The sequence below is a fragment of the Anomaloglossus baeobatrachus genome, chromosome 5, assembly GCF_048569485.1.
Source record: "Anomaloglossus baeobatrachus isolate aAnoBae1 chromosome 5, aAnoBae1.hap1, whole genome shotgun sequence".
Classification (NCBI taxonomy): Eukaryota; Metazoa; Chordata; class Amphibia; order Anura; family Aromobatidae; genus Anomaloglossus; species Anomaloglossus baeobatrachus.
In genome coordinates, this window is record NC_134357.1 from 523742385 (window position 1) to 523757297 (window position 14913).

Below are 14913 nucleotides of genomic sequence, written 5' to 3' on the forward strand. Positions count from 1 at the left end.
AGTAAAGGTCTAAAAGATGAAAAAATAATGACAAGGCCCCCTTGTTCACCTAATCTGAACCCCATAGAGAACCTGTGGTCCCTCATAAAATGTGAGATCTACAAGGAGGGAAAACAGTACACCTCTCGGAACAGTGTCTGGGAGGCTGTGGTGGCTGCTGCACGCAATGTTGATCGTAAACACATCAAGCAACTGATAGAATCTATGGAAAGTAGGCTGTTGAGTGTCATCATAAAGAAAGGTGGCTATATTGGTCACTATTTTTTTGGGGTTTTGTTTTTGCATGTCAGAAATGTTTACTTCTAAATTTTGTGCGGTTATATTGGTTTACCTGGTGAAAATAAACAAGTGAGATGGGAATACATTTGGTTTTTATTAAGTTGCTTAATAATTCTGCACAGTAATAAAAAAAACCAAAAACAAACAGATATCCTCCTAAGATAGCCAAATCTAAAAAAAAAAACACTCTAACTTCCAAAAATATTAAGCTTTGATATTTGAGTCTTTTGGGTTGATTGAGAACATAGTTGTTAATCAAGAATAAAAAAAATACTCTAAAATACAACTTGCCTAATAATTCTGCACACGGTGTACAGAATGAATCGAGCACGCTTGCTCATCGTTAGCAATGATGATTAATGACACAGGAAAAGAGTATTGAACGCATGAAGAAAGAGGTGGAAAAATCCATGGTAGGTAAAGACACCAGTTGAAATCTATCAGTAATTAGAAAGCAATCCTGTCACTTAGTGAAAAATAATATCAGCTGGTTTAATTGATGGCCTATAAAAAGGTGTATCATTATCAAGGTGCCACCCAAGAAACATCTCATGATGGAGCTGTCTCAAGACCTTCACAACCTTATTGTAGCAAAACAAACTGATGACTTTGGTTACAGTAGAATTTCTAAACTACTGAAGGTTCTAGTTAATACTATTGGGGAATGGAAAGAATATAATTTCACCTTAAACCAGCCATAGTCAGGTTACCCCTACAAGATTTCAAACAGAAGAGTGAAAAGAGTTATTAGAAGCATTGTCCAAGAAGCAAGCACCGTGGCAACTTCATGGTGTGGGGTTGCTTTTCAGCACACAGGACTGGCAAACTTCATGTGATTGAAGGAAGGATGAATGGACAAATGTACTGGAGACTTATATATATATATATATATATATATATATTAGACACACACACACTGTATATATATATATATATATATATATATATATATATATATATATATATATATATATATATATATATATATATATATATATATATATAGTCTGCTGCCGTTTACCAAGATAATGGAGATGTGAGGACTGGAAGAAAGGCGCAATAGGGTCTTATCCACATAACTGGAAATTTAGTAAAAAGTAGAGAATTCACCTATAGGAGTTGTGTCAGTCACAACCCCTATAAACGTATGTATCCAACGATGAAACAGCTGCAGCCCGCCCCGGGTGTTGTAGTTCAAGGTTTGGAAGGACACTGATTGTAATGCCGCGCTATTCACCACTCTAGAGTTATAAATGATTAATGTCTTTTTATTTCATGCACAGGTCTACGCGTTTCAGGAGTACTCAGCTCCCTTCGAAAAACCACAAAGAACTATATAAAAAAAAACACCAAAAAGGAGCCAAGACAAATGATATGTGCACACACAGAATGTGGTGAGCCTTCCTCATAAAGATGGCTGCAGCCGAGGTGCAAGATGCTGATGTCACAGCCACTCAACCTCCACACTAGAGGGGAGGGGCAGCTGCTTAGCATAAGACATGCACACTAATAAGGCTTGCACTGGGAGCCCATCATATAATGAGTGAAATGCACAGTGTCTAAACTGTAACCTATAAATGACGCCAGAAACCCAGGTCAGGCGGGCTAAACAGCACTATATAGGTGCATCTCGCACGGATACACGAGACGCACAGTGTCTGAATTAAGGCCTATAAATGACGCACACCACCAGGTCCAGGCGGGTCAGTTAGCACTATATGAGTACATAACACATGACAGGCTCACCATTTAACCACCTGAATTCAAAAGGTCCACACACATCCTGCAAAAATGGATAAAATGTGCCATACCTCAAATAGTGAGATATTAGTTTATATTTTGGCCCAAAATATGTAAGCTCGCAATCCGTTCGTCAAGGATTCTCACACTTGCGAGTCCCTACACTGAATTAGTTAGAAAAACCACAAAGAACTATATCAAATAAACACCAAAAAGGAGCCAAGACAAATGATATGTGCACACACAGAATGTGGTGAGCCTTCCTCATAAAGATGGCTGCAGCCGAGGTGCAAGATGCTGATGTCACAGCCACTCAACCTCCACACTAGAGGGGAGGGGCGGCTGCTTAGCATAAGACATATAGGATGGGCTCCCAGTGCAAGCCTTATTAGTGTGCATGTCTTATGCTAAGCAGCAGCCCCTCCCCTCTAGTGTGGAGGTTGAGTGGCTGTGACATCAGCATCTTGCACCTTGGCTGCAGCCATCTTTATGAGGAAGGCTCACCACATTCTGTGTGTGCACATATCATTTGTCTTGGCTCCTTTTTGGTGTTTTTTTGTACTCCGCTCCCTTCATCAGGACATCAGGCAAAAGAACATGCAGATTTGATATTCTTTTGCCTGATGTCCTGATTAAGGGAGCTGAGTACTCCTGAAACGCGTAGACCTGTGCATGAAATAAAAAGACATTAATCATTTATAAATCTAGAGTGGTGAATAGTGCGGCATTACAACCCGTCTCCTTCCAAACCTTGAACTAGACTAATGAAGATGAAACAGGGGTCAACATTTCAGCAAGACAAAGATCCCAAACACAGGTCCTCATAAAAAGTTTCTATCCTGTATAATTATATGGTGAAACAGCTTCAGCAAAACTATTCTTCTATATCCCCAATTTTAGAATCAGATTGGGACTTCCTCTTGGGACACAATGACGTCTGATTTGGAAGGTGGTTCCCACATCTCCTGCTTGTGATGTGCTAACAATAATGAAGAAGCTTTATGCTTTCTTTCTAGTTCTTCGTGAATAGCATTCCTGATATTTGTAGTACCAAACTTTTGTCCTCCAAGGAATATTGTGTTTAAAGGGACAGTATCGCGTTTTTTTATTTTTGTATTAAAAATAGTGATTCTGAAATCAAGTATTTCTAATACAAAATGAAAACCGTAGCTTATTTACTTTTTCTGTTATTCTAATTTTACTGTATGCACTGGGGGCCATGTTGGATTTGCTGTGTGTGTAACGACAGTTACACACTCCTTTATGGCAGCCCCTGTGCATAGAGAATAGTGGTCGCTATCCGACCCTATGTTTAACGTTACAGTGGGCGTATGCTGTGACCTGGATGCGCCCCCTGGGCTGTCCAGATCCCAGCAGAGGGAGGAGTTCAGCCGCCATCATCGTGGAGCTCACAGTGTATGCTGTTTGCTCCACTTCACCCCTGTCAACCGCCGGGATGTGTGAGTACAGGCCGCCTCCCCTCCCCTGCCCCCGTTACCGATGACACCGCCTCCCACCGCTCTCCCCAGCCCCCGCTACTGCTACCGCTAGTGCCGCCCCTCCCCCTCGCCGTTCCCGTCTCCGCTGACACCCCATCCCTTCGCTCTCCTCAGCCCCCGCTAGTGCCGCCCCTCCCCCTCGCCGTTCCCGTCTCCGCTGACACCCCATCCCTTCGCTCTCCTCAGCCCCCGCTAGTGCCGCCCCTCCCCCCGCCGTTACCGTCTCCGATGACACTTCCTTCCTCCGCTCTCCCCAGCCACCGCTCTGCTCGCCGCTGCTGTGTATGTGTGTGCCCGTGCCCCACTGCATGCGAGTACCGCCGCTGATGCTGTCTGCACGGCTGTGTATTATCCTCTCCTGTTTCATACTATCTGCTGAGCCGTGTATCTAATCCTCTCTTGGGTGATACACAGCTCAGCAGACCGCATCACCCAGGACAGGATTAGATACACGGCCGTGCACACAGCATCACCCAGGACAGGATTAGATACACAGCTCAGCAGACAGTATCACCCAGGACAGGATTAGATACACAGCTCATCAGACAGTATCTAATCCTGTCCTGGGTGATGCGGTCTGCACGGCCGTGTATCTAATCCTCTCCTGTGTGATGCTGTGTGCACGGCCGTGTATCTAATCCTGTCCTGGGTGATGCGGTCTGCACGGCCGTGTATCTAATCCTCTCCTGGGTGATGCTGTGTGCACGGCCGTGTATCTAATCCTGTCCTGGGTGATGCGGTCTGCACGCCCGTGTATCTAATCCTAGCCTGTGTGATACTGTCTGCTGAGCCGTGTATCTAATCCTAGCCTGTGTGATACTGTCTGCTGAGCCGTGTATCTAATCCTAGCCTGTGTGATACTGTCTGCTGAGCCGTGTATCTAATCCTAGCCTGGGTGATACTGTCTGCTGAGCCGTGTATCTAATCCTAGACTGGGTGATACTGTCTGCTAAGCCGTGTATCTAATCCTAGACTGGGTGATACTGTCTGCTGAGCTGTGTATCTAATCCTGTCCTGGGTGATGCTGTGTGCACGGCCGTGTATCTAATCCTGTCCTGGGTGATGCGGTCTGCGCAGCCGAGTATCTAATCCTAGCCTGTGTGATACTGTCTGCTGAGCCGTGCATCTAATCCTAGCCTGGGTGATACTGTCTGCTGAGCCGTGTATCTAATCCTAGCCTGTGTGATACTGTCTGCTGAGCCGTGTATCTAATCCTAGCCTGGGTGATACTGTGTGCACGGCCGTGTATCTAATCCTGTCCTGGGTGATGCTGTGTGCACGGCCGTGTATCTAATCCTGTCCTGGGTGATGCGGTCTGCACGGCCGTGTATCTAATCCTAGCCTGTGTGATACTGTCTGCTGAGCCGTGTATCTAATCCTAGCCTGGGTGATACTGTCTGCTGAGCCGTGTATCTAATCCTAGCCTGTGTGATACTGTCTGCTGAGCCGTGTATCTAATCCTAGCCTGGGTGATACTGTCTGCTGAGCCGTGTATCTAATCCTAGCCTGTGTGATACTGTCTGCTGAGCCGTGTATCTAATCCTAGCCTGTGTGATACTGTCTGCTGAGCCGTGTATCTAATCCTAGCCTGGGTGATACTGTCTGCTGAGCTGTGTATCTAATCCTGTCCTGGGTGATGCTGTGTGCACGGCCGTGTATCTAATCCTCTCCTGGGTGATGCGGTCTGCACGGCCGTGTATCTAATCCTGTCCTGGGTGATGCGGTCTGCACGTCCGTGTATCTAATCCTGTCCTGGGTGATGCGGTCTGCACGGCCGTGTATCTAATCCTCTCCTGTGTGATGCTGTGTGCACGGCTGTGTATCTAATCCTCTCCTGGGTGATGCTGTGTGCACGGCCGTGTATCTAATCCTGTCCTGGGTGATGCGGTCTGCACGGCCGTGTATCTAATCCTGTCCTGGGTGATGCGGTCTGCACGGCCGTGTATCTAATCCTAGCATGTGTGATACTGTCTGCTGAGCCGTGTATCTAATCCTAGCCTGTGTGATACGGTCTGCTGAGCCGTGTATCTAATCCTAGCCTGTGTGATACTGTCTGCTGAGCCGTGTATCTAATCCTAGCCTGTGTGATACTGTCTGCTGAGCCGTGTATCTAATCCTAGGCTGGGTGATACTGTCTGCTGAGCTGTGTATCTAATCCTCTCCTGTGTGATACTGTCTGCAGAGCCGTGTATCTAATCCTAGCCTGTGTGATACTCCTGCTGTCCTTGGTGACACTTTAGACATTTCTAGTCACCAACAAAATGGCTCTGCACTGTGTCCCTACATGTCATTCTCTGTTATCCTTTGTAAACACTCAGATTGGGAGGTGGAGGCGTGCCACCACACACAGGAGAGCAGACTCCGCCCACTTTACTGCAAGCTGTAACGTGAGCTTTTTCCTACAGTGGGATTTCTGTAGGATTTCAGAAGCTGCTCCCCCTAGTGTTTAACAGTGGAAACAGTGGAAAATATTAAACTTTTTATTTTTTTTTTACATTTTGCTCAATTAAAAAAAGAAAATAATATTTAAACAAAACATTAAAATAATATTACTTTACATTTTTTCAGGTATTTAATTTTTTTTTTTTCTGACGATACAGTCCCTTTAACTAATTATGATCTAACCATTAGACTTAAATGAAAACAAAAAGCACTGAACATTTTTAATATGGAAGTTTAGAGAAAAACATCTAGATTTTTCTATTTTTTTTACAAAAGGCAAGTACATTGGGCACTAAATAAATACTTGACTCTTTATAGTGGCGCATAATCTGCATTGATACAGATTGGATATCTATCATATACATTTGACAAAGATCCAGATTCATACTTAACTCCATATCATCAACAAACAAATAGAAATCAGAGTATATTGTATCAAAATAGTTTTATTTTGCAAAAAATATTTTTTTTTTTAAAAAAAAACATTAATTTATTCCAAATCACTAAAAACATCACAACATCAAGAAAAACATCACAGGAGAAATTAGAAGCAGAAAGGGACAAAGACAATAAGACAACCAAGTTTTTTGGGAGGTGAAAAACTTTTATAGAAGTTTATTTCAAACAGGAAGAAATAAACCATTTAGTGACACCTTTCAGGCATACGGAGTGGTACCTTCTGAATGAAACCCAGGGTAGCTTGGGAAAGTTGAGGATTACTTAGCGGGGACTCAGGTGAAGGACAAAGGTAAGATGTTATGGCATCATCAAGGCACGACATCGACATTAGAAATATTAAAGAATGGCACGGGGGCTCAAGGGTTTGTTTCATGTTCGGATTTTCTAATTTTGAGTTATTATATGTCAATGTAATTTGAAGAGTGATTTGAGATAGAAAGGGGGGGTTTTACCCTTTTCTTTGGCATATTCTGACAGTTGAACGCTTGTCTTTTGCAAATCATACTTCTTTTGATACGATATTGTAAAGAATTTGTAAAATCAATAAAAATTGATCTCATCTACATACATATAGATTCCCCCTTTAAATGATATTAGATTATAGCTATGGAGTTTATAAGGAGTACAACGAGTTAATAGGTAGGAAAGACACAGCCCATTAACTGACTTGTCTACTCGGGCTGGATGTGAATATCCACTACCCCCAAACACGACTAAATTAATCGCTTTATAAAAGAGGCTCTTAGTTAAATGTAGCATAAATTACTGTACCATACTTGCCTAGTATAAGGTCAAAGAAACCCTCAGAACCTTGACGCACGTTTCAAGACCAGCCTCCTGATGAAAAGGTTTGTCTTGAAACGTACGTCGAGGTTCTGAGGGTTTCTTTGACCTTATACTAGGCAAGTATGGTACAGTAATTTATGCTACATTTAACTAAGAGCCTCTGTTATAAAGCGATTGATTTAGTCGTGTTTGGGGGTAGTGGATATTCACATCCAGCCCGAGTAGACAAGTCAGGTAATGGGCTGTGTCTTTCCACCCTATTAACCCCTTGTACTCCTTATAAACTCCATAGCTATAATCTAATATCATTTAAAGGGGGAATCTATATGTATGTAGATGAGATCCCTCCTATATAGGTTTTATAGATTTATATGAGAGTTGAATTTGTTCCTTTGGGGATTGAATATTTATATACAGAGGCTATTATATGTATTTATTGATGTAATATCTATTTATTAATATAATATATGTATCAGTGCTGTTTTCTAATATTGGTGAAAGGGCAGAGGTGATGCTTTAATGATATACATTTTTGATATATTTTCTTTATGAACTAAGTATAACCTCCTTCTGCTCTTCTCACCAATAATATTTTTTCGGGTCAAGGATCCCCTTAGTCTATGTGCTTTTTCTGGTGATGTTTTTCTTGATGTTGTGATGTTTTTAGTGATTTGGAATAAATTAATGTTTTTTAAAAAAATATTTTTTGCAAAATAAAACTATTTTGATACAATATACTCTGATTTCTGTTTGTTTGTTGATGATATTATTCCTTTGAGTTAAAGTATCTTTAAAATCTTGGTGGAGAAAATATAGAAATCTGTTAATATGTATCTAATACTTAACTCCATATAGAAGCCCAGCATGTTAGGCCTGCTTTTCAAAAATATGTACCGTATTTTTCACTTTATAAGACGCACTTTTGTTCCCCCAAATTTTGAGGGAAAGTAGGGGGGTGAGTCTTATAATCCGAATCTACAGGGGGGGGGGGTGTTATATATATATATATATATATATATATATATATATATATATATATATATATATATATATCACGTGCAGGGGAGGTGGGAGCAGCTCTGGAGCGCTGCTGGCTGCTGGGGGCTGGTGAAAGCTGCAGGAAGGCAGCGTTAGATCTCCTGCTCCCGCTCACATAATATGCACTGCTGCTGTCCATCACTGTGGTGCTGAAACCGCACCGTGGTGATGGGCTGGGGCAGCGGCGCATATTATATGTGCCTGCGCCTCCCTGTGATGGCACATGCCCCCCTGTTAGATATGGCCCCCATGCTGCTGCCCATAGTAAAATAAAAATCTCTTTATTTACCTCATCCAGCGCTGATCTCCCAGTCTCCTGCTGCCGTTGTGTTCAGGCACGTAGAGATGATGTCCCTCTCCTGTGCCGATCACATGACCGGCACCGAGAACCAGGAAGTGCAGGAGATCAGCAGCACGGAGGAAGACACGAGGGAGAACAGCAATGGAGAAGGTAAAGTAAAGTGTTTATTTTACTATGGGCAGCAGCATGGGGCGATATCTAACACAGGGGGATATGTGCCATCCATAGGGGGCCATATCTAACACAGGGGGAGGTGTGCCATCCATAAGGGGTCATATCTAACACAGGGGGGGGGGGGACATCCATAGGTGGACATATCTAACACAGGGGGAAGTGTGCCATCCATAGGGGGCCATATCTAACACAGGGGGAGGTGTGCCATCCATAGGGGGCCATGGGCTGCACAGGGGGACGTGTGCTATCCATAGGAGACCTGTGCCAGCTGTAGGAGACGTGCCATCTATAGGAGACCTTTGTCAGCTGTAGGGGATATGTGCCAGCAATAGGGGACGTGTTCCAGCACAGGGGGGCGTGTGGCATAAATAGGGGACGTGTTCCATCAATAGGAGACATGTGCCAGCAATAGGGGACGTGTGCCAGCAATAGGGGACGTGTGCCAGCAATAGGGGACGTGTGCCAGCAATAGGGGACATGTGCCAGCAATAGGGGACGTGTGCTATCAATGGGGGACATGTGGCATCACTGGGGGACGTGTGCCAGCACAAGGGGGCTATATTCAATATAAGGGGGCCATATCCAGATTAAGGGGGATAATTTTTGGATGGGGGGCTATGAGGGACATATACCCTTTATGATTTGTTAGATGGACACTGGCATTATAAGACGGACCCCATTTAACATTAAAAAATTCTTTTTTTTTCACCAAATTTGGGGGTACATCTTATAATTAGGTGCGTCTTATAAAGCGAAAAATACGGTAACTTTTTACTACTGTATATGCCAACTCACCTGGGTAGCCATATGTAGGAATCTCCTCTTTACACCGGTCATCACCCCTTGCATATGTGTCTGTAGTATTAATATGGGTCAGATCTTCACCCTGAAACAAATATTGTAAAAGTCACAAATGGAGAAGTCACATCTATGATCAGCTCTAATCCTGTCATCTCCACCATTCTCATTACACAAGTATAAAACATATAAGGCTGCTTTCAAACTACGTTTTTTTAACATGCGTCATGAACATTTTTTTGCTGTAAAAGCGGATCCTGCTTTTACAAAGAAAAATGCATGCAAGCGCATGTGTTACTTTGCAGGATCCTGTTACTGGATGTTTAGGGGCGGACATTGGAGTCATGTGATCGGGAGTCAGTGGAACTGAACATGACAAACTGGGAGCCGGCATCTGACAGCTGCGGAGGCTCGTAACCAAGGTAAACATCGGGTAACTTGCTCGGTTACCCGATATTTACCTTGGTTACGAGTGTACGCAGCTCTCAGGTGGGGGAGAGAGAGAGAGGCAGAGAGGGAGGGGCAGAGAGGGAGGGGGAGAGAGGGAGGGGGAGAGAGAGACTGATCACGCAAGGCTGGATCCTGTGGATGCTCAGTAGAGCAAGCAGGATCCTGTCTATCAGCATGCCAGCGTTCACATGCGTTTGCATGCAGTATAGTCAGGATCCACCAATTTGCAGTATTTGGACGCAGCTTAAAAACGCTACAAGTAGCGTTTTTGAAAAAAGTTAAAAAACTGCAAGTTGCTGGATCCTCACTATAACGCACGCAAACGCATGTGAACGCATGTTGACGCGAGTCCATTGCAAATGCATTGAAATGAAAACGCATTTGCACTGGATCCGTGTTTGCGTTAAAAAAACCGTTCAGGACGCATGTTAAAAAAACGTAGTGTGAAAGCAGCCTAATACTGGTGGATAAAACAAGACTGCGCACAAGACCTTCACAGTCGTCTACACATCATAGGAAGATTTCATGACACCTTCTCTCCATCTACCTGATGGTCCAGAGGAACATTGGGATTTTCTTGTTTACAGTCCTGTGGGAGAAGAGGACGGGGACATCTCTCTGGTGTTGTCCTTTCACTGGATAGAACTGGAGGAAACACATACAGGGACTGAATTCATTCCTTACATGCAGATAATTATAGGCCGTGTGTATTTACTCCTATTACCTGGTGATGTGAGGGGCTGGGGAACCTCCATCATGACGTCCTTGTATAGATCTTTGTGTTCTTCTAAATACTCCCACTCCTCCATGGAGAAATAGACAGTTGTATCCTGACACCTTAAAGGAAACTGACACATACCAATGATACCATCATCCCCTGATCCCTCCATATTGTTACTGTATAATGTCCCAGCATTGCCAGCAGTGTCACCTCTCCAGTCAGCAGCTCAATCATCTTGTAGGTGAGTTCTAGGATCTTCTGGTCATTGATGTCCTCATGAATCAGGGGGCAAGGTGGCGGCCCCATGATTGGGCTCAGAGGTCTTCCCCGTCCCTCAGACACAGGGTCCTGACAGCCCTCAGTAGAGGTCTTCTTCACTACTGTGTAATCCTGGTTATGGAGAGACACATTAATAAATCTCACTACAGACATTTCCAGAGTCCTCACCTCTCCAGTTCTGTCCATCTGTTATTCCCATAGATAAGAATGATGTAATGTGACATCATCAGAATCTCTCACCTTTCCAGTAAGCCGGAAGAGGATCTCTAGGGTGAGGTGTATTAACCTTTCCACCATCCTGTCCCTGTCTTTATCCATCCTTCATAGGTAAATAAGAACAATTCATTTACATAGAAGATCTCCACTAAGAGGATCCGATATTCTAGGGACCTAAATGGAGAGAATATGAGCCGATGTAACATTATAAAGAATCCCATGTGAGAATAAAATATCTGGAGATAAGGGGAGACATATGAGAGCGATATAGACTGGAATATGAAGTTATGTAATTTGGTTCAGCATGTTGTATATTTGGGGCTTGACAGATTTCCCAAGTACACAGAATCTGTATCACAATAGTTAAAAATTGAATTTAGACAGTCTTGCAGATTTTGACAATATTTGAAACTCATAGTGCAAAAGTCAATGGACTGACGGTCGTGCACACGATCAGTGTCATAGACGCAACGTGTTTTTGCTGCGTCCAAAAGCTGCGTTGTACAGTACAAGCACAGTGGATGGGATTTATAGAAGTCTATTTCAACCAAACCAACTACCCCTTATCTTGTATAAAAGTATACATTTTATTCAAACCACATAATTAACAAAGTGCAGGTTAAAAGGCAATCTATTAGTGCATAATATATAGTCAGGGGAGGGTCCTTGGGCACCTTCCCTGTCCTTTCCCTTCCTATCAGTGGGGGTCGGCACCCTTGTGTGATACGCCGTGGTGCCCCCACTCAACGTTGATTGATCCTAGATGGCCCTTTACTATACTCGTTTCGTGCCGCTAACCTTAATGAGGGGCCTTACAAAAAAGTATAGTGATTCACACTTATACCACTCATTATACGAATATATTGGTATCAGTTAGGCCAATAATATCCCCTTGTTATGTTTGAGGCACTCACCAACTACAGCCACATAGGCAGAAGCCCTCATTTGACACACAGCAATTATGACCATGACTAAGATCTCCACATTGGAGGAATGACTATACCCTGTGGGTGGACACAAGCAGGCATCATTCCATTACTGCGTGACAGGCAGATATCTGACAGTTTGCCACTAAATGCCTACTGCTAATAATTGAGGACTCCTTATTGAAGGATGGATTTTACTCCCTGACACTTTAAATATAATTCTACCATATAAATGATCCCAAATATATGAACAGCCCCTGAGGAACCTCCGTTTGATTGAAAGTCCTGGAGGGGAAACGCGTTGGGCAGAGAACCGCCGAGAGCGGTGAAGGACGGGCTACTAAGCTGTTTCTTTGATGAATACGGGCATAAGAAAAATGATTGTACCCTATGGTTACCCTTGAGCAATACTATACCCCAGATGTAAAACAAAATTATAAAAACATAACAAGGGGATATTATTGGCCTAACTGATACCAATATATTCGTATAATGAGTGGTATGAGTGTGAATCACTATACTTTTTTGTAAGGCCCCTCATTAAGGCTAGCGGCACGAAACAGAGTATAGTAAAGGGCCATCTAGGATCAATCAACGTTGAGTGGGGGCACCACGGCGTATCACACAAGGGTGCCGACCCCCACTGATAGGAAGGGAAAGGACAGGGAAGGTGCCAAAGGACCCTCCCCTGACTATATATTATGCACTAATAGATTGCCTTTTAACCTGCACTTTGTTAATTATGTGGTTTGAATAAAATTTATACTTTTATACAAGATAAGGGGTAGTTGGTTTGGTTGAAATAGTTGATTCTACCCCTACCGAAAAGAACAAAATCTTTCTGAGGGTTGTAAGTGGATTTATAGAAGTCCCATGCCCACTGTGATTTTTAATGCTGCGTAAACTGACCTGCAGAGCGGGTTTCCTAGCAGCAACGTGTCAATTTATTCTTGTGAAGACACTAGTGCTCTGAGTGGTAGAACACAGCAAAAATACGCTGTTTCAGTGACCCCGATTTGATTTTGTGCATGAACAGCGCGTTCTGCGGCACAAAACACTAATATCTCCGGCAGAGGAAACCCGCTGAGTCCAGAACACTGGCACTCCTGATCGTGTACACGTACCCTTATACAACCAATAGATATTGGTGGTAGTGAATCGTTACATATGTATCTCACCACTACATGAGATTACGATAACGTTCTAGGAGAGACTTGTTCCTGTAATCTCAACTGCTGCCAGGGCTGTGGAGTCGGTAAGCCAAACCTCCGACTTCGACCCCTCAATTTCCCTGATTTAAACCTTGACTCCACAACTCCCTCATACATGACTCATGTTGCTGATAAATTTACTGTAGTAAAATGGTAACATCACTAATATCATGTAGCTGAGATGCAGCACAGATTCACCTCAACTAAAAGCCTAGATTCCTTGATCAAGACTAGAACATTTCATAACTTTCCCAAATTCTAAAAATATTCATCACATACTGTATTGAACTGCTGTACCCAATTTATTATATACAGTTGAAACCAGAAGTTTACATACACTAAGAAGACACATCTGCATTTTTTTCTTAATACCTGACATGAAATCAGAATAATAAATCTTTCTCTTTTTAGGGCAATTAGGAACGAGAGAGAGAGAGAAAGAGAGAGAGAGAGAGAAAGAGAAACAGAGAAATCACATGGTCATCAGTATTCAGTTCCTTTGCTCGGTATTGAGTAGAAGCACCCTTTTGAGCTAGTATAGCTATAAGTCTTTTTGGGAATGATGCAACAAGTTTTTAACACATGGATTTGGTGGATCCTCTGCCATTCTTCTTTGCAGATCCTCTCCAGTTCGCTCAGGCTGGATGGTGAATGTTGGTGGACAGCCATTTTCAGGTCTCTCCAGAGATGCTCAATTGGGTTTAGGTCAGGGCTCTGGCTGGGCCAGTCAAGAATGGTCACAGAGTTGTTCTGAAGCCACTCCTTTGTTATTTTAGCTGTGTGCTTAGGGTCATTGTCTTGTTGGAAGGTGAACCTTCGGCCAAATCTAAGGTCCAGAGCACTCTGGAAGAGGTTTTCTTCCATCTCTGTACTTGGCTGCATTCATCTTTCCTTCAATTGCAACCAGTTGTTCTGTCCCTGCAGCTGAAAAACACCCCCACAGCATGATGCTGCCACCACCAAGTTTCACTGTTGGGATTGTATTGGGCAGGTGATGAGCAGTGCCTGGTTTTCTCCATACATACCGCTTAGAATTATCAGCCAAAAAGTTCTATCTTCATCTCATCAGACCAGAGAATCTTATTTCTCATAGTCTGGGAGTCCTTCACGTGTTTTTTGGCAAACTCTATGCGGGCTTTCATATGTCTTGCACTGAGGATAGGCCTCCGTCGGGCCACTCTGCCATAAAGGCCAGACTGGTGGAGGGCTGCAGTAATAGTTAACTTTGTGGAACTTTCTCCCGTTTTCTTACTGCATCTCTGCAGCTCAGCCACAGTGATCTTGGGGTTCTTTTTTACCTCTCTCACCAAGGCTCTTCTACCGCGATTGCTCAATTTGACTAGATGGCCAGGTCTAGGAAGAGATCTGATGATCCCAAACTTCTTCTATTTAAGGATTATGGAGGCCACTGTGCTATTAGAAACCTTGAGTACTGCGGAAATTCTTTTGAAACCTTGGCCATATCTGTGCCTTGCCATAATTCTGCCTCTGAGCTGCTTGGGAAGTTTCTTTGACCTCATGATTATCATTTGGTCTGACATGCAATGTGAGGTCTTATATAGACAGATGTGTGCCTTTCCAAATCAAGTTCTAA

At 43.3% G+C, this 14913-nt stretch overlaps 1 protein-coding gene across 1 annotated transcript in view; it reads right to left on the bottom strand.

Annotated features, from left to right (window-relative positions):
* The window catches only part of LOC142312884 (uncharacterized), a 361786-nt gene that overhangs the window by 330067 nt on the left and 16806 nt on the right, over positions 1 to 14913 (bottom strand). Inside the window, exons 2-6 of the mRNA XM_075351868.1 lie at positions 11207 to 11356; positions 10898 to 11077; positions 10691 to 10814; positions 10514 to 10611; positions 9514 to 9604 (exon numbers count right to left, since the gene is read on the bottom strand). Of these exons, the coding sequence (XP_075207983.1) occupies positions 9514 to 9604; positions 10514 to 10611; positions 10691 to 10814; positions 10898 to 11077; positions 11207 to 11284 (571 nt within the window). The 5' untranslated portion in view covers positions 11285 to 11356. The remainder of the gene's footprint in view (positions 1 to 9513; positions 9605 to 10513; positions 10612 to 10690; positions 10815 to 10897; positions 11078 to 11206; positions 11357 to 14913) is intronic.